Source organism: Scardinius erythrophthalmus (genome assembly GCF_964197995.2).
Source record: "Scardinius erythrophthalmus genome assembly, chromosome: 21".
Classification (NCBI taxonomy): domain Eukaryota; kingdom Metazoa; phylum Chordata; class Actinopteri; order Cypriniformes; family Leuciscidae; genus Scardinius; species Scardinius erythrophthalmus.
This window is the reverse complement of record NC_138241.1, coordinates 16,364,412-16,384,236: the sequence shown is the minus strand read 5'-3', so window position 1 is coordinate 16,384,236 and position 19,825 is coordinate 16,364,412. Positions and strand designations below refer to the sequence as shown.

The following is a 19,825-nucleotide window of genomic DNA, read 5'->3' as shown; positions in this document are numbered from 1 at the left end:
ATGCTGGTTGATTCTCCAGGATGTGCTGCTGCTCTTGGCTTCAGTAAATCTTGAATAATTAAATCTGCTTCTCTCCTGCTGTCATCAAAAATGTCTCCCCATGGACAATGCACTTGACTATCACTTCCATGCAAAAATAAAGGTTTAAAAGCAACCACTCAAAGATGGATATTGGTTCATATGAAAACCAAAGTGTCAAAAGGATCTGGATGCCTCGTTTATCATTAAATGCCACTTTGAAAATATAGTCATTTGCACTTTCTATAAAGACCATGAAGATTGGCTTTGGGTTTAGTCAGAGAAATGTTTACTCTGGACCACATTCAGTATGTATTTACTCAGAAATTATTCAAATGATTAATATGCCATCTAAATATCTACATAACCACTGATATTATCAACACCAACATCAACAAAACAGGAGCCACAGGTCATTTAATCATTTTACTAAAACTAGTCACACTTTTCACAACCAGAGAGAGGCAAGACAGCTGTTAAATTACTAAAACAAACTCCACTACACTGGATCGCTGTTTAAATTGAAAGGGCCTGGGACAAAATTGTAATGGATGGCCATCAGTGTTCTTGGTCCACCAGACAAACATTTGAAGATATTTCACAACAGAAGGTCTAATTTACATGCACAGGGTAAACATGGATCACACATACACTCTCTCACACACACTTAAACACATCAGATAGTCTATAGCCAAACTTTCTATTTTCTACATAAGTATTTTCACACAAGCACACAACTTTTTCCTCATTGTTTCCCCTTGTGAAACATATTGCAGTACAGCATGTTATGGAGGGTGATTCTGTTCATATGGATGATCTTTGGGACAGTTTGAAAGCATTCCGGCTATAATCCAGCACAAGCTGGCACTTCCACCCCCCTGCCCCCTTTGAGTGTGAAACTCAACAGTATCTAGAGCTGTTGTCACAATGTTCCTGATAAGATGCTGGCGGCCTGGATCAAGGCAAGCCTGTGAAATTTTATCTTAGTTTTCTGAGTGGCCTATTTGATTTAAAAGTATAAGAATATCCAACCTCCTCATGTGCACAAGGACATTAAGAAGGCGTGCGGGTACACATCATTCATTTCCTGCTGATAGTTACAGCCGATTCAGACAGAACGAGATGAACAAGGTTACATGATAGAGAAACTAAAACAAAACACGATCAGATGCTGACAGCTGAGCAGAAACATCATTATCGCATCAGCCGTCTCACACAGAAAAGGATTTTCACGTCAGTATTTCTTTTTATGAATTAAATCAATAATAATAGTGTTGGGTTTAGTTTTTTTTCTCTGTATTCTGACCATATAAAATCATAGTGATACTTCAAATGAGAAAAATTAAATATATTCTTCTTCTGAACAATTATAGCTGTTACTAAAATAAGTAGCTATTAGTTTTTCTCAGTCACTTTTGTGCATTTCTCAGATCACAACTTTCAACTTTCAAAGATCATCAAGTCTTACCCCTCAAAACGTCCACACACACACACACACACACACACACACACACACACACACACACACACACACACACACACACACACACACACACACACACACACACACACACACACACACACACACACACTCATAAACTGAGAAACGCACCAATCTGAGGGGGCATGTTATATCTCATCCTATACAAGGTTAACAACACTCCCTGTATATCTCAGTGTGTCTATGTTTACACTATATTATTCAAATTTGGTTACATTCTGTTACACTTACCTCTCTTTCATTGTGTGCAATATCATGCAGTACTTATTGCTTACTGTGCAATATTTCTGTGCAATATGTGACTGTTCGCCTTGCTTGAACTGGTTTTGTGTGTATTGTTTTTGTGTTGTATTGATTATGGCATATTGTTTATTGACATATTGTACTGTATATTGGTTATCATTGTATTGTGTTCTTTAAAATTCTACTTAAATTGTATTTATTTAAATTACCTGTTTAGTTTGCACAAAGTTATATGTGATGGCACTGTAAGGACTGCTACAATTTTGCTATACCTTCGTTTTCAAATCTTAAGGATGATTCAAGAAGTGAACCAAAGTGACAGAGAAAAACTGTAATAAGGCACAAGATATCCTAACCCAAAAAAAAGAGGTATTAAACCTAGTACCACTAATATAGTTATAAATTTATGAAAAACATGATGCCCCCACATTTATATCTAAATAAACTGGTTGATTTCTGGCCCTGGTCATGAGAAATATCTCAAGCAAAAGCCTTGATTCCACAGGTGAGTAAAAGCAGCCTGCCGTTTTGAGGACTAGAACACAATTATTGAGATGATTCACTGCAAAACAGGGGTCATGATGTGAGAACAATTCACACTTCTACAGGAGACTGAGGGTGTGTCCCAGTAACCATACTCCTGAATGACATCAACCAAATAACTGTCAAGTAGCTCTTACCGCTGGGTGGAGTTTCCTTATCGTGTTCAACAACAGAGACAAGTCCATTTATGGCTGCCTCGAACTGCTCATCGGAGCAAGACCATGTCCGCCTGACTGTGTGTGTGTGTGTGTGTGTGTGGCCAGTGGAAAAGCTGTAGTTCATTTCCTAAAGTACAACCTGTTTCTCATCCAAGGGCTTGCATTAAACATACTACAGCGATTCTGTGAATTCTCTAGATGCCACGAGTTTAATCTGTTCATCATCAGCCGCAGGAACCGTTCTGCAATTGTTTTATGTCAAACTCAATAACTGCATTTTGATTCGCATGGCTCCAACAAAGTGTTCTGTTCTCTTTGTAAAACAATCAGGGGATATCTGTAAGAGTTCACTTCGTTTGACACATTTAGTTCATTATTAATGGTCCGCAAAGTCATAAAATAGACTACACTTGAGTCACAGATTAGGGGTTGAGAATAATGGGATCGTATATTCATTACATCTTTTAAAAGTTTGGGGTTGTTTTTTAATGTTTTTGAAATATGTCTCTTATATGTTCACCAAGGCTGCATTTATTTGATGCAGTAAAACCAGTAATATTGTGAAATAGTTTTTTTTATTATATTTCAAAATGTAATTTATTCCTGTGATGGCAAAACTGAATTTTCAGCATCATTACTCCAGTCTTTAGTGTCACATGATCCTTCAGAAAATATTCTAATATACTGATTTGCTGCTCAAGAAACATTTCCTATTATTTTCAATGTTGAAAACGGTTGTGCTGCTCAATATATTTTTAAAAACCATGATACATTTTTCCAGGATTCTTTGATGAATTGAAAGATCAAAAGAACTGCATTTATTTGCAATAGAATTTTTGATAACCATGTAAAATCTTACTGACCCCAAACACTTGAAAGGTATTATGTACCGAGGGCTGCTCTTTAAAAGATATGAAAATAAATATGCTAGAATTTTTGCATATATTTTCTTTCAGGTTAAGTAACCTGTCATGATACTGTTATTGTAACCGTCACAGTTTGCATAATGTATATACAGTACAGAATAACCACTTCTGAGGTGAATTAAACTGATTGCATAAAATAACTGGTGAATTTTAGTCAATCCAATGGTTGCATCAACATAGCCATTATGATAAAACTGTTTCAAAACTATGACCAATCCTCAGTTAGTTAGGGTTAATAATAATTAATCTTACTTTTCAGTATCAAATTGGACCCAATCTGCATTTTTATGTAACTGACTTAAAGTTAGGAACATTCTTAAGAAAAAAAATTGATGACTAACTTATAAGACCAGTCTCAGCAGTTTATGGCCACTGATGCTAAAATTTGAGTAGTACTGAAGTGGTTGTGCTTAAACACTCCCTACGATTCTGAATCTCACTTTAGACGTTTAAATACCCGATTTAGTCGAATTTTCAAGGTACTATCAATCAGCTGACTGTAGAGGAAGAGTTTAAGACAAGTAGTCCTCTGCTGACCAATTACATTATCATTAATGTTCTCATAAATCTTTCACTTGGCCCTGCAATCCGCTCCATTAGACAGATGGAGAGCAGACACTGATAAATCACCATGGTGACCATTCTCACATTGGAATATTCTAGAACACTCAACCAGACATTACAGCAGGCTACTTCCTGTTTGATGATGATTAGAATGGTGTACGATGATGAAGATGAGATATCACAAGACGGTTTCTATGGAAACACTGGAACAGAACTTTAATGCACAACTCAAACAGTTGCTGCTCAATGAGGTTACCATGGAAACACTGCCCCCCCTCCCCACTCCCCCAAGTTCCACTGATACAGACTCACAACAGGCATTCTTATAGAAATGCTCTCAAATCCCTTTTCTTCTCACAGCCCAAAACCAAACCAGGACCCCTAACGTAAAGGTTACAGGTTCAGTGGAACTAAAACATTATGAAACCAAAAGCAATGCAGTTATTTTTTTCTTCCAATAACATATTAATATCACTAATATCTTTTTTTAGTGTCATCCCTGTGGTGTGACATCAGATAAAACGAGTTGGTTCAGAAATGAAACCAAAAGAACTTGAAAGAGTCCAAAGATGAACAACTCAAAATAAGTTTGACTCTGAGCCAGTTAGTTGAGCTGTGACATCACCACATTTTCGCCCTCTTCTCCGATGGAGAATCCTCCTCGTCTCCTGAGTCCGAACAAGTCCGTTTCCCAGCAACACTGGCGGACTCCCTTCCAGAGGGCTCCCCCTGGGTCCTGGAGTCGCCAGAGTTCTTACTGAGTTCTGTGTCTGCCCCAGAGCATTCTGGGTGAATAGAGTCTGCAAGGTTCTCATCTGCGTGTGGACGTCCGTTAACCCCAGCCGCTGTGGCGCGACTGCTGAGTGTCGCGTTTATTTCCTCCACAACACTGAACTCTTCCCCGCTAGTTCTCCCTCGCTCTAGTTCCTCCCCGGACTCTGCGAGAAAGCCCACTCGAGATTTCGCCCTCTCCACAGGGGCGTCACCAGCTGAGAAAGAGGAAGTGATGCGGCGCCTGCTCCTGGACTGTGATTGTGACTGTCTGTCAGGTAAGTGCGTGGGACTTGAGACATGTCCGCTCTGCTTTGCTTTTCCACGATTCCTGAAAGGTCGACCTTCGTCGCCTGAGGACGAAGAGGGTGATGACTGATCATGGACGGAAATGCTGGGATAGTTGGAGAAATCTGTCGCACCGTGAAGATTGTGAGCAGATTCTCTTCCAGAAAGGCCAATGTTGCGCCTCCACCTGGCTGCGTTACGCTGTCGCATCCTGCTCCTGCGCAGCTCCTCGTCAACTCCGTCTGAGCTGGAGGAGGAGCTAGAAGACGAGCTGGGGGAGGAGCTAGAACTGGAGGCCACGCCTGCTGAGGAGGCGTGGCTAGAAAGGCTCGAGTTCTCATGTGGACTAGGAGATCTGGGACGGGGCATCGGATCCAACCAGAACCCGCTGGAATCGGAGTCCTCATTCACAAGGTCCAGCAGAAACGCAGATGCACGTGGCCTCGCCCGGCTCCTCTGCGACCCGTTCCTGTCCTGATCGGTCCGCTCGCTCCCGGATGCTTCTGGTCCAGCCAATGAAGATGAAGAGGAGTGGTCAGAGTCGCTGACGTGAGTGGCGGATACATTAGCAGGAGACTGTGGCATGGATCGCGTGGAGCGCGTGGACCGTCGAGTTCTCGCATGCAGCTGCAGAATGGCGCCCTCGCTCAAATCGCTGTCCGAGTCTGAGCTCCAACCCTCGATCTCACGGCGAACCAGCGAGTCGAAGAAAGCCATCATTCTCGGGTCCTCCTGCACTGACTGGCTGACGTAATCATGTGACAGGCCACTTCCGCTGTTGAGGACCAGGCTTATGTATTCCTCATGAGTGTAGAGAGAGCGAGATTTGTCCTCCACCAGGCCTTCCAGATCTCCAAGACTATCTGGCTGTTGATACGGACTCCATACCTACAGACAGAGAGAGGTACGAATAAGAATCATTTCACATGTTTTCATTTCGCCCATATTAAAGGTGGTATCAGCGATTTCAGGCCCAAACATAAATGATCACATTCATCTAATATTTCGCTAGCTGCCCGCCCCATAAGCATGCTGTCAAAAAAACGCGTCTCTCTAGGTAGCCTAAGCTCTGAGATCTGCACACAAAAACAGCTGTTTTCAGTCTGTTTGGCCAAACAATCAAAACCAAAATAAATAGTGTTCCAACCAATCACCGACAGGGGCGGGTGTTGTGAGGTTTTCGCATGCAGCCGTCATAGGCAGCTGTGCACGAGCGCAAAACCTCACAACACCCGCCCCTGCCGATGATTGGTTGGAACACTATTTATTTTGGTTTTGAGTGATGTTGATACCAACTGTTTATGTGTGCAGATCTCTGAGCCTAGGCTACCTAGAGAGACGCGTTTTTTTGACAGCATGCTTATGGGGCGTGCAGCTAGCGAAATATTAGATGTATGTGATCATTTATGTTTGGGCCTGAAATCGCTGATACCACCTTTAACAAGTTTACAAGGGATCTTCTTCCTAAAGTTTAAAGGTACTGTCAAAGAAAAATATTAATAAAAAATATTTTATATTATTGTACTTAAGTCAATTTACTAAAGAAAACTTTTTAATTTACTTTGTATTAAAGGCAGGGTAGGTAGGATTTTTAAAAAAAAAAAAAAAAACTTACCAAATTTGTTTAAACTGTCTTTATATACCAATACATAATTAAAATTTAAGTACTCTGAAAAAGAGAGTATAAAAATCGAGTGTCTGTAGACCTCTCACGACGTTGTAAACACAGCTCATTATTTCCATTCACTCCACCCCCTCCCTTCTGAGCTCCTTCCAAAGCCACGCCCCCAAAACACATGAATGCGCGACGCCAAACGCTCAGGCTCAGCTGGAAGATGCATTTATTTACCTGAGACGAGTGGAGAGGAAGGAGCGCAGTGCATGCAGTGACATCATGTCAGAATCACATGTAATAAAATACCTAACTTTATCACTATGAATATAAACAAATAAGATGGCTTTTAGTACTCACTATCAAGCTAGCATATCGATACTGGTAAAGTTTAATATATATTTTGTTTGATTCGGTAACGAGCTATATTTAGGCTATAGGTAACAAGCTATATTTATAAGGCAAAGCTAAAAACAGGTTGCATTGATACACGTTTTTCCATTACCATCAGTTACACTGTGATGAAGGTGAATTTCGTGTAAGATTCATAACATATACTGTGTTTTGCATGTAAGAGTTTCCATGATAAAAACATTGTTGACTCTGATGAGGACTAACGTTACACTCCGGTGACAAGTACCGCATCGTCGGTTCGAGGACAGGTCCGGGGTCGAGGGCGAAGCAGAGGAGGTCGTTCAAGAGTGCGGGCAACCAGGGTCCGAGGAAATAGTTTTTGCCTTGTTTGCCTTTGCTGACTGAATATGCAGGTGCTTTGAATTTTGAATGCTCTTTCTCTGCCATAATTTTACTCTTCGTAGGTTCCGCGCCTCTCTTGCACCCCTCAAATCAAACGGGTGCGCGCGCATATGGGCAGATCTAGCAACAGGGGTGGTAGCCATGGTTGCGAGAGAGTGACAGTCGCCCAAACCAATCAGTTGTTTCGTCCCGAATGGAAATAATGAGCTGTGTTTATTGCAGATTAAAAGGTCTACAGTCACTCGATTTTCATACTCTCTTTTTCAGAGCACTAACATTTTAATTATGTATTGGTATATAAAGACAGTTTAAACAAATTTGAAAAAAAGTTGTTTACAAAAATCCTACCTACCCTACCTTTAAGTTGGCAGCGTGTCTTTTCCTCTATATTTATTAATTTTAGATGTATAGACATACCTATTCAACACAAACTTATTTTTTATAAAACTTAAAACAAATTATTAATAATTATGGTTTCAAAGCAGTTTTAAAGAGAATATTGCCATTGAGCAAATAAAAGCATATAGAAAGATACAAATAAAAAACTATTCTTGAGCACAATATAATATTATTTAATATAATATAAATCATATTTATTTATAAATACATTTATTTGTAACAATCAGTAAAAAATAAAGTAATTATAATTTAAAATAACTGTTTTCTTTTTGAATGTTTTAAAATGTAATAAATTCCTGTGATGCAAAGCTGCATTTTCAGCAGACATTATTCGAGTCTTCAGTGTCACATGATCCTTCAGAAACTGATGTGCTGTCAGTGTGAATGCACAACTGCTTACTCGCTGCTCATACATGAGCCTAAAACAGGCCTAACATCCCAGATATGTTCAAGATTTATAACAAAATTGAACATGTATAAATCACTGTAGCCACATCTATGGCTGTACAAACACAGCAGATGTCTGTCTGTTTGCGTGTTATATAAAAACAGCCATGATGGTCTCTGACAAAATCAAGTTTAGTGTGTGAGAACAGGCCCACAGTGTGCAAGTGTTACTCAACATCTACTGCCTGCCAAAAATTTCACAAGAACCACCAGCAAAAGATAAACTACAGTCTTACTCTTACACACACAACAGCACATGACAACACTAAAGAAACAAATTCACACAGAACATGACAGTTGGGAAAAAACACCAAAAAATGCAGATTGCAAAATCCAGAGAAAAGACAGTGAGACAGGTAAAAAGAGTGAGACGGGTAAAATCATGCCCAGATTTTGTGCTTTCAGGGTTTTAGGTGTGGCTGAACCAGCGACAGCAGAAATTCATTTAAGACTTAACGTAGCAGAGACAAGTTCAGACATGATAATCTTTCCAACACAGAATCTTTTCCTCTGTGTGTGTGTGTGCGGCAGGTCTGCTCGTGTCAGGCAGTAATAGTTTACCCAGAAATCACATTTCATCACATTTCATCCATTTATCCACCCATGTTGTTTCAAACCTGTGACTTTCTCTTCAAAAGAGATTAATGTTTTTGCATCTCTCTTCCATACAGTAAAAATGAATGGGACTGATGCTAGTGAGCTCCAAATACGCTAACAATACACCTAAGTATTTAAAAAATTGTTGAAATGTCTTGTGGACTGTAATTTATGAAGATATATGATGTTTGTGATAAGGGGGCTTTCAAACCTAATTTGAAAATTCTGCATATTAAAACTTTAGTCACAACATGAACTACCGTTCAAAAGTTTGGGGTCAGTAAGATTTGTAAAATGTTTTTTGAAAGACGTCTCTTTTGCTCACCAAGGCTGCATTTATTTGATCAAACTTTTTGAATATATTTTAACTTTACTGCTATAATGGCAAAGCTGAACTTTCAGCATTATTACTCCAGTCTTCAGTGTCACATGATTTGCTGCTGAAATTCTTCTTATTATCAATGTTGAAAATCAATTGTTTTGCCTAATAAACCATGATTTTTTTCAGGATTATTTGATGAATGGAAAATTCACAAGTACAGCATTTATTTGAAATAGAATTCTTTTGTATCTATGTAAAAGTCTTTACTGTCACTTTTAATCAATTTAATGCATCCTTACTGTATAAAAATATTATTTTCTTTAAAAAAAAGATTTTTTTACTGACAACCAAACTTGAATGGTAGTGTACGCATGAACCAGTGGTCTTTTCAAATGAGATTTTCAATGAAGACCAACTTAAATTGTGGTTTATTTCTCACAAAGCTATTATATGACTTCAGATAACATAGAACATTATACACAAACCATATTTATTACTTTTAAAGTCGTTTAAATCCACCCACCCATCACCATTCACTCTGATAGTATGGAAAAGAGCAGCATTAACATTCATTTTTGTATTCCTTTGAAGAAAGAAGTTGAGAACAACATAAGGGTGAGTAAAAGATGACAGAATTTACTCCTAGAATTTGATGTATTATCCCTTTAAATAAATCTGCTGAAATACATCAGTTTGTCCTGATGCTAAATATCGTTTAATGCATGTATGAAAGTAAAAACTAACCTTAATGACTTTCTCCACACCGGAGGAGCAGATCATGTACGTGTGAGGGTTGAATCGGACCTGATTCACGATGGACCGATGACCTTTCAGAATCATAAAGGCCCCGTTCACCACTCGACCCGGACCTCCTGCCGAGACAGAGAGAGAATGTATCCATAAACAACAACAACAATAGACACGGTTACCTTGTGCATGAGTGTGTGTGTTTACCTGCTTCAGGGTCACTGGGGATTCTCCACATGTAAAGGTTAAAATCATCTGAGCCAGACAAGATGTACTGAAAACACACAGAGATATATATGTCTGAGAGTTATTTCTAGAGAAATATGACATGATCTGCCTCCACAAAAGAAGTTTCTAGAATTATATATTCGAACACAACAAACATGAACACAAAACATGCACACAAAACAAAAGTTTAGATTTTTTTCAAATAAAATCTAGAACATAGAATACCATTCAAAAGTTTGGAACCAGAAATGAATTCAGCAAGTTAATTGAGCAAAAGTAAATATATCAGCATATTAGAATGATGAAGACTGGAGTAATGATTGGCTTCGCCATCACAGGAATATATACACATTTTAAAATATATTCAAATAGAAAACACTTATTTTAAAGTGTAATAATATTTACCAATACTTTTGTTTTTAACCAAATAAATGCAACAAGACTTTTTAAAAATATAAAGAAACCCTACTGACTGCAAACTTGGTATTGTTAATGCATTTATAAATAAATTATTTTTAATAATAGAGAAAATGTTTTTTGTTTTAAAATGTACATAGAAAACCAAACCTCCCTTTGGGGACATCTTACATTTAGCCAACTTCTACATTTTTTTTGTAACACACAGACTGAGCTTTTCAGAGGATAGAGAGGATTTAGGGAGGAGGATCCACTGTTCTGTAGAAGGAAGGAGGTGTACGACAGTCAGACAGAAAGAGAGAGAGAGAGAGAGGAGAAACAGCTGGACAAACATACAAAAAATCCAAACACAGAACCCAACAGACCGACGCACACACAAACGCAGCCAGACAGACAGAGCAGCATCTGCTGATCTTTAGATTCAACACTGATAAAACAAGCTTCTACAAGCCATAACCCAACATTCCAGCACTGAACATACCTGAACACATCCACACACACACAGCATCTACAACCCACTGACACACACACGTCCAGCAGCCCACGAACAGATGCACACAAAAACGTACACACATGCGAACTCAGAATCTTCTGGCCTATCAGTGACCAGTCACATACACACACTGTTATATCACCCATTACCAGACATAATAAAGGGACTGGTTAAGTTAGTCGCAAGTTAGTCATTTGTTCACTCAGCTTTGTGTGTGTAGATGACAGTTATTCAAATAGATAGAAAGACAGATGATCTTTATTATAACTAATGAGTTTATCTATATGTATTGGTTTAGTTCGTTCTGACTCGCTGTTTTTGAAGAGTCCAAACTAGTGAATCCCTAAGAAACCGGTCTGATCTCGGTCTGATGGATACGACATTAAACCAGCATAATTATGCAGATGCACTCAAGAATTAAACATAAAACAAAAGAAAGAAATAGCACTTCTTAAAATATGACGTGTGCACTCGCGTGAGACACAGACTCAGTAGACACAGTCAAATCAGCGGATGAATAAACGCAGTTTTTTTTTTAAACATGGAGCGGGTCGTCTCATGGCGGCTGCCGTGTTGAGATCACATGACCAGCTGAACATGAATACCTTTCCATCTTGGTTACCTCCCTATTATCGAAAAATTGATAATTGGTGAAATATCTACTATATTTGTTTGCACTTTGCAGTGTGGCGTCGGTAAGATTTCTTAATGTTTCTGAAAGAAGTCTCTTATGCTAACCAAGGATGAATTTATTTGATCAAAAACTGTAATAGAACCATTTATAGATTTAAAAATAGTAATTAAATATTTTCAGCATCATTACTTCAGTCTTCATGATCCTTCAAACATCATCCTAATATTCTGATTTGGTGCTCAAGTAAAATTTCTTATTATTATCTATGTTGAAAACAGTTGTTCTGCTCAATATATTTTGTGGAAACTGTGATAAAAAAATTCAGGAATCTTTGGTTATTAGAAAATATTAAAAACAAAAATCTTTTGTAATATCATAAATGTTATCTCTGTCACTTTTGTCTCTGTCACTTTTGATCAATTTAATGCATCTGTGCTAGATAAAAATAAATTAATAATAATAAAAAAAAAAAATCTCACTGACCCCCAAACATTTTTGAACAGTAGTGTATATGTTGCTTGCAAAAAAAACATTTTTCGGATGGCAATCAATGAAGAAAGAAGTTTTTGCCCACATGGTTTTGGCATCCAAGTTTTGCACATCCCAAGTGTTTATCTAACCTGATCTCGGTCTCCGGCGAAGCAGCAACTCTTCATAGTGCAGGAGTTGAAGTAGCCCTGGTTATCAAACTGGAAACTGGGCAGGCGGGAGTGGAGCTCGTACAGGACGGGAGGCAGACGTCTGCGCAGAGCCAGCAGCTGCGTCCCCGTGCTGTTAAAGCGCACGCTCATGGCACTCTGAAGAGACAAACTCCCTCCGTACCGCAACAGAGAACTACAGCACAGAGAGACACACATCAACTACAAAGGAAATAGTTTATTATAAAAGATCATCATCCATATTTATGCTATTTTAAAGTGCTTTTAAAATAGCATTAAAGGGGCATTTTAAGAGATCGTGTCAACACTTGACCAAACGGAGAACATCTTTACACAAGCTCTGCTGTCCTCTGCTGGTCTCAGGCAGTGCAGCAGACAGCTATGACGATAGAGCTGGCCTTGTCAGCTAGATTTCAGTCCATATTTGGACCGAAGCATCATGCGTTCAATCTTTACCAAACATAGTTCAGCAACCCTCGTTTCCCCTGTTTAGCTTTGCTTATAAACACTGTTCTCTGTAAAATTTGATTCTGATTAGCCAATCGCAGCCCAACATGTTTGCATAATGACAATAAACTGTATATTTCAATATGGTCTCTGGCAACCAACTCTACTACACTGTGCTACTTTCTTTCTCTTAGATTAATATTTTAGGTCCATTTATTTACATATTCTGTAAGTAGTTAGTAGGTTATTATCTCAAAAGAAACCTCTTCAGGATGATGCTAGGTCCTGATCACCATGTAATTTCTCATTATTATTATAAATGTTGAAAACGGTTGTGCTGCTTAATATTTTCTTGGAAACCGTGGCATTTTTTTTCATTATTCTCAAATGAATAGAAAGTTAAAAAGTACAGCCTTTATTTGATATAGAAGTATTTTCTAAAATTATAAATATCTTTACCATTACTTTTGATCAAGTTATTACATCCTTGATAGTATGAATTTCCACACACACAAAAAAAAAAAAACCTGTACTGGCCCTAAACTTTTGAATGGCTCTGTACTTGTGCAAATAAAATTTAATATGGAAAAAGTTTAGCATAAGCCATTTTTGCTTTGGATACTGTCAAAAATATGAAGTTTGGAAATCTTTTTTCACATTGGACGCATAAGCAGAGAGTAAGAAGCACGTTTTTTTCGGCACCCATGATAACAGATAATAACATTCACACTGCACGCCTGTTTAAATGATTAAATCTAGAGGTACAGAGGTGCTTAAATGTTTGTGAACCCTATAGAATTTTCTATATTTCTGCATAAATATGACCCAAAACATCATCAGATGTCCTAAAAGTAGACAAAGAGAACCCAATCAAACAAATGAGACAAAAAAATATATATTTATTTGAAATTTATTTATTGAAAAAAAGAATCTAGTTTTACATATCGGTGAGTGGCAAAAGTATGTGAACTCTTGCTTTCAGTATCTGGCGTAAGCACCTTGTGCAGCAATAACTACAACTAAACGTTTCTGGTAACTGCTGATCAGACTTGGAGGAATTTCAGCCCATTCCACAGAACAGAACAGCGTCAATTCTGGGATGTTGGTGGGTTTCCTCACATGAACTGCTTGCTTCTGGTCCTTCCACCATATTTGAACGGGATTAAGGTCTGGACATTGACTTGGCCATTCCAAAAGTTGGTTATTTAACCATTCTTTGGTACAACGACTTGTAGCATGACAACGACCCCAAGCACACATGACCCACTTTCTCTGGAGGTTCACAGACAAATCCTGACATTTACCTTTAGAATTCACTGGTATCAAAATGAATTGTTCCATCAATGATGGCAATATGTCCTCAAGCAAAACAGCAAAACTCATGAAAATTAACATCAGCCAACGTAAAAGAGACCTTTAGTTGCCTAGACGTAACCCATGAGTCCTTAGTGACCTCACAGACTATTACACGTCTTGCTTTTGGAGTGATCTTTGTTGATTGACCACTCCTGGGGAGGGTAGCACTTGTCTTGAATTTCCTCCATTTGTACATAATCTCTCTGATGGTGGATTTGTGGCGTCCAAACTCTTTAGAGATGGTTTTATAACCTTTTCCAGGCTGATGAGAAACAACTCTCTTTCTGAGGTCCTCAGACGTCTCCTTTGTCTGTGCCATGATACACTTCCACAAGCACGTATTGTGAAGATCAGACTTTGATAGATCCCCGTTCTTTAAAGGGGTGGTTGATAATGATTTCACCTTTATAACTTTAGTTAATGTGTAATGTTGCTGTTTGAGCATAAACAACATCTCCAAAGTTACAACGCTCAAAGCAAAGGGAAATATTTTATTTTAAAGAAATTGCTTTTTAAGGACTACAACAAACGGCTGGTAGGGACTACAGGAGCTTCCTCCCGGGTTAGTGACATCGCTAACCCTAAAATTTACATAAACCCCGCCCCCAGGAACGTGATTTATAGATTATCAAGACAGAATATGCTAATCAATGACTAGAAGATAACTACACATAAGCAACATAAATACATCAACTAACCATTCAGAAAGGTTGTCTACTACTTCTTGAGTCTCTCCATCTTTCTGACTTCGGTTTGAACATAAAAGGCTAAAAGTTTTTGAAATTTCCAATGCATGTCTGTGTGAGGTAAAAGGACACAAGCTCTTGAAGCTCCGCCCCCTGTGCAGGGAGCAGCAGCTCATTTGCATTTAAAGGAAAAGACACAAAACGGTGCGTTTTTGCTCACCCTCAAAAATTGACAACTTTAACATGCTATATAAAAATATCTGTGGGGTATTTTGAGCTAAAACTTCACATACACACTCTGGGGACACCAAAGACATATTTTACATCTTGTGAAAAGGGCATTTTACCACCCTTTAAATAAAACAGGGCACACAATGACACCTGGTTGTCATCCCATTGTTTGAAAACATCTCAGAACAGATGGAGCCTAATTTCGCCTTAAAATTAACTGTTAATCCTAGAGCTTACAGATGTGTAATATTGAATGACGAAGTATAATATTTAGTCTCATTGGTTTGATTAAATGACCAAGTATAATATTTTGGTTTGATTGGGTTCTCTTTGTCTACTTTTAGGTCCAACATCCAAAGTGAAACAGGCATCAGTGTCAAAATATTTAGTGAAAAGTGAACATGCGGATATCTAATAATTACTCTGAAAAATGCTTGGCCCCTCTAAAATTTTCCTTTGGCCTTTGAAAGAAAACAGTTATGTGTGTGTTTTTTGGATAGATTTCCATCTCACCTGCGGGGTTTGCGGATGTCCCACAGCCCCACCCCCTCTTTAGAGTTTGCAGTGGCCAGCAGACGGGGTTCTACAGGGTTAAACATCACGCTGTGAAACGCCGACGGGTAGTTGGCCAAGCAGAACGGTTCTAAAATACACAATAGAATAAGAGTAAACCAGGGTCTCTAGAACAGTTCATGCTTTAGATGGAACAGAGGTTACAGAACACATCAAAGAATCCTGAAAAAATACATTATGGTTTAAGCAGCACAACAATTTTCCAAATAAATGTTTCTTGAGCACCAAATCAGCATATTAGAATGATTTCTGAAGGATCACGTGACACTGAGGATTGGAGTAATGATGCTGAAAATTCAGCTTTGCCATCACAGGAAATTACATTTGTTAATTAATTGAAATAGAAAGCAGTTATTTTAAAATGTAATAATATTTTACAATTATTACTGTTTTTACTTAGCCTGGAAATCCAGACCCAAATCTGAAAGATTAAGGGTCTGGCATCGAGTAATGAAAATCGCCCAACTCGAGGGGCGGCACCAAGCATGCATTTGAAAATCTCACTGCACACAATTGGATAACACTACAACCAATCACTGTCGTGACTGCACTGTCGTCATCTGTTTAGCTCGCCTCTGGCCCGCCTATATCAGATACACCGATGTGATTGGTGCAGCTCGGCTACAAGGGCATAGTTAATAAGCATCATTACTCAATGCCAGAGGAACTCGGTGAACAAATTCAAATTGTGCTCTTGTGAGAACTCTGGATTTCCAGGGTAGTTTTTACTGTATTTTTTGATCAAGAGAGAAAGAGACTTAAGGCCTGTTCACACCGGGATGAATTTCGCGCGCGTAAAAGCGTCATTTTTTTAAAAACGCCTCGGGTTCGTTTTTTTGGTTTGAAAAAAACTATCCGACCAATGAGATTGGCGCTTTTGTTCACGTGTCTGGAGCTTCTGAAGTTACAGTAAAACACAACTTGGGGGCGCTCAAACACAAAACGGTCTTGCCGAGCACACATACGTAACGGCGAAGAAGATATACACCAAGTAGCGTCTAAACACTGCTGGGAAGAAATAAGACGAGGAAGATGCAAGGCAAGATGATTGTAGAGCTGCTGGTCTCGTTGGTGTCGGAACATCAATAACTATATGACAAACGCGACAGCGACTACAAAAATCTTGATAAAAGAGAACTGTTATGGAGTGGTTTCTGTTTTACATTAAGCGCCATCTAATGTCAGGGAATGAATTTGCATGTTCACTCGGCTCATCGTCAGCGAAAATCACTTGGGTGTGAACACAAAAAACACGTTGAAAAACGCTGGCGAATAATGCGAGCCGATATTCGTCCCGGTGTGTAGGGCCCTTTAAGAGACTTCTTTCAAAAACTTAACCAACCCCAAACTTTTTAAGGGTAGTGTACATCCTGAAATGGAGCAAAATGGAGCCACACCAAAAACTAAGAAATTGAACTTTTCACTTGTGTGTACCTCCATGTGGAGGTTCCCGTGTGTCCCATATGAGAACTCGGCCGTCATCAGAAGAGCTGGCGAAGACGTTGTCATTAACAGGACTGACGGACAGACCGTACACGGCGTCATCATGCAAGAAGACGTTGAGCGTCTCGCCACGTTCTACATCGTGCAGAATCACCTGCTCATCGTTTCCTGCAGAGACAGACAGAAACATTTGACATCTGATCTCCTCTCTGTTTCAGCTGCAGCATCATGAATCTGAGCAGCTGCTTGTTTTACCTCCTGAGAAAACACGTTTGTTGGTGCTGTCAAACGCCAGGCAGAAGATGTTGGACAGATGCTCCCCCTTCAACTTGATCGGTTTGGCCCGTGAGTGTATTGCTTTCTCCATGTGCCACAGCAACACCCTGCGGTCATCTCCACCTAAGACAGAAGACATTAATAGATTCTCCCAAGTAATCGACCAATCGGTTTCAACCGTAGGGTTATATCTGCATAATCTGGCTGTTTTACAGAAATGCTTGAGAAGCTTTTCTTATTAAAAATAAACTAAATTATAAACTGTAATAATGTTTCACAATATTACTTAAAAAAAAAAAAAAAAGATCGCAGTCAGTTGTGAGACTATGCAGATTGACATGTTTTATTTAAGAGCACCTGTTGTCGCAAATGTGTTTTTATCATTTAAACATGTTGATAGCATCCGACTGCTATTTTAGTGTCACATCTGTTGTGCAAAATGAACCAGAAGGTTTGAGGTTTTGCATTTAGTTTCACAGTGAAACCAAGGAAAAGTTGACCGCAGGCATCATCTACATTTCTGTACAAAACCTGTGTAAGGAAAGAACACTATACTTTTACTTTTTCACTATCACCTCTCAGTATTTCGACCCATGCGTTCTCTAGTTAGTACTGGACAAGGGGTTTAAAAAAATATTTTAAATAGAATGTAATTAGAAAGTGCAATTTCTAACATGTCCTGGTTTCACAGACAGGGCTTAGATTAAGCCTTTGTTCAATAAGGGCATTTAAGTAGCTTTTATAAACATGCATTAGAAAAAGAAAAAAAACATTACTGATGTGTATTTTGAGACAAAACAATGGCACTGACATATTTTAAGGTATGTCAGTGCAAGTTGCTTTCAAGACTTTTCCAAGCCTTGAATCCACCATTTAAGAATCTCCTTATATTTCCTAGTTTCCATGAGCATGGGAACTCTCTGGAGCTTTGCGCATTCACCAACGTAAAGACTGAAAATATGCAAGTGCAAAAACATACAAAGGACAAAAATAAAGACTCGACCAGGAATGAATATGTGAAGCCAAAAAAACAGCAACAGCTGCAACCAATTAATGAGTCAGCAAGAAAAAGAGTACGACGGGAACTATGGAGGCCCTTCTACAGTCTGAACCGTCTACAATGGCCATTAAAAGTGCAAAAGTGTGTTTTGTTTAGGTTTATCTGGCTCTTATTCGAACTAAAAGACACCCATCAACCTGGATGGATGAAGATTGTGAAGAAGATTGTGAAGAAGTTAATAAACATTTTTGGATTCAATTCCAGCAAGTTTTTATGTGCAATGCCAATGACTGTGTCTTGGACAGGCTATGACCCTAATTTGTTCGCCGTTTTATCCTTGAACTATGCCACGGTAGATCTTTTTTATTGTTTATTATTAGTAGCAACTTAGTAAATTATTAGTAACATTTGTCAACTGCATGACAAGGCTGGTCATGTGATGTCAACATGGTTACACCCATGAGGGGCGACCCACTTCATGTAGAATAAATAAGCTTTTTCTAGAAGATTGATCTTTATCTCATGGGTACATTATGTAATATAGGCTATTTTTATTTATAGTGGTTTGATTTCTTTGTGTAAAAGATTTTTACTGAGTGCACCTTAACATATACTGACAGGACGACTGAACCCCTCTCGTTTGTTTATTTATTTGCAATGAACAGAAAATTAAAACATGCTAGCACAAACTGACAAATGAAGATGTCAAATCAAGTCTGAACTCAAGTCAAAGGCTTCATTTGTGTGAGATATGCATGCACGTTTTATTCTGAATGCTTATTCTAAAGGCTAAGACTCTGGTCTCTCTCTCGCTGACCCACATTAGAAAGATCAGCGTGCAGAACCGGAGGATCTTACCGGACACCAGCCACTGGCCTCCATTGTTGGAGAACTCGATGGCGTTGACGCAGCCGAAGTGGCCGAGCATGTCCTTCTTGTAGAGGCTGTTGCAGCCGGCCAGTCTGCGCCGCTGGAACTCATCCTTCAGCTTCGGCTGTCCGCCGATCGTCCTGCGGGAGAGGAACCCGACGGCGCTCCGCATGCCGCAGCCCCGCAACTCCTTCATCTCTCCTCCGGTAAATGAGTCTCAATGCCAGCGCTAGAGTGTCCCGGCCGTCATGGGTTTGAGCTCAGGTCTAGTTCGGTGGATTCTGGTTCCTTCTGAGGATGTGCTGTTACATGTTTGCTAAGTAAAGCATGAGAGTGCGCAGCAAAAACAGAAGGTTGTTTAGAGACTGAGTCCCACCGACCGCCGGCACTTCCTGCTCCGGTGCAAGGGCAATGACGTCACACGACCGGATCAGAACCCGTGCTGTACTTTCTGATTGAGTGTTATATCATTTGTTTCGGCTTTTGTTTGTGAACGCATCTTAAATCTGTATTGCTCTTAATACAGTGCTTGGTTTTTGTATGTTTTCTCTTTTTTTATAGTAGGCCTACCAGTTTGCTAGGGGAATGTGCATTAAAAACAAAACAAAAAACATAAAAAA

At 39.0% G+C, this 19,825-nt stretch overlaps 1 protein-coding gene across 1 annotated transcript; it reads right to left on the bottom strand.

Annotated features, from left to right (window-relative positions):
* Nucleotides 1–3,023: 3,023 nt before the first annotated feature.
* dcaf5 (ddb1 and cul4 associated factor 5) lies at nucleotides 3,024–19,683 on the bottom strand. Its single transcript, XM_081350659.1, has 8 exons — nucleotides 19,194–19,683; nucleotides 17,315–17,458; nucleotides 17,051–17,227; nucleotides 15,557–15,686; nucleotides 12,285–12,498; nucleotides 10,100–10,166; nucleotides 9,890–10,017; nucleotides 3,024–5,900 (listed from the first exon to the last, which is right to left on the bottom strand). Exons 1-8 carry the CDS (start codon nucleotides 19,399–19,401, stop codon nucleotides 4,575–4,577), a joined length of 2,394 nt encoding a protein of 797 aa, XP_081206785.1. The 5' UTR covers nucleotides 19,402–19,683; the 3' UTR covers nucleotides 3,024–4,574.
* Nucleotides 19,684–19,825: the final 142 nt, after the last annotated feature.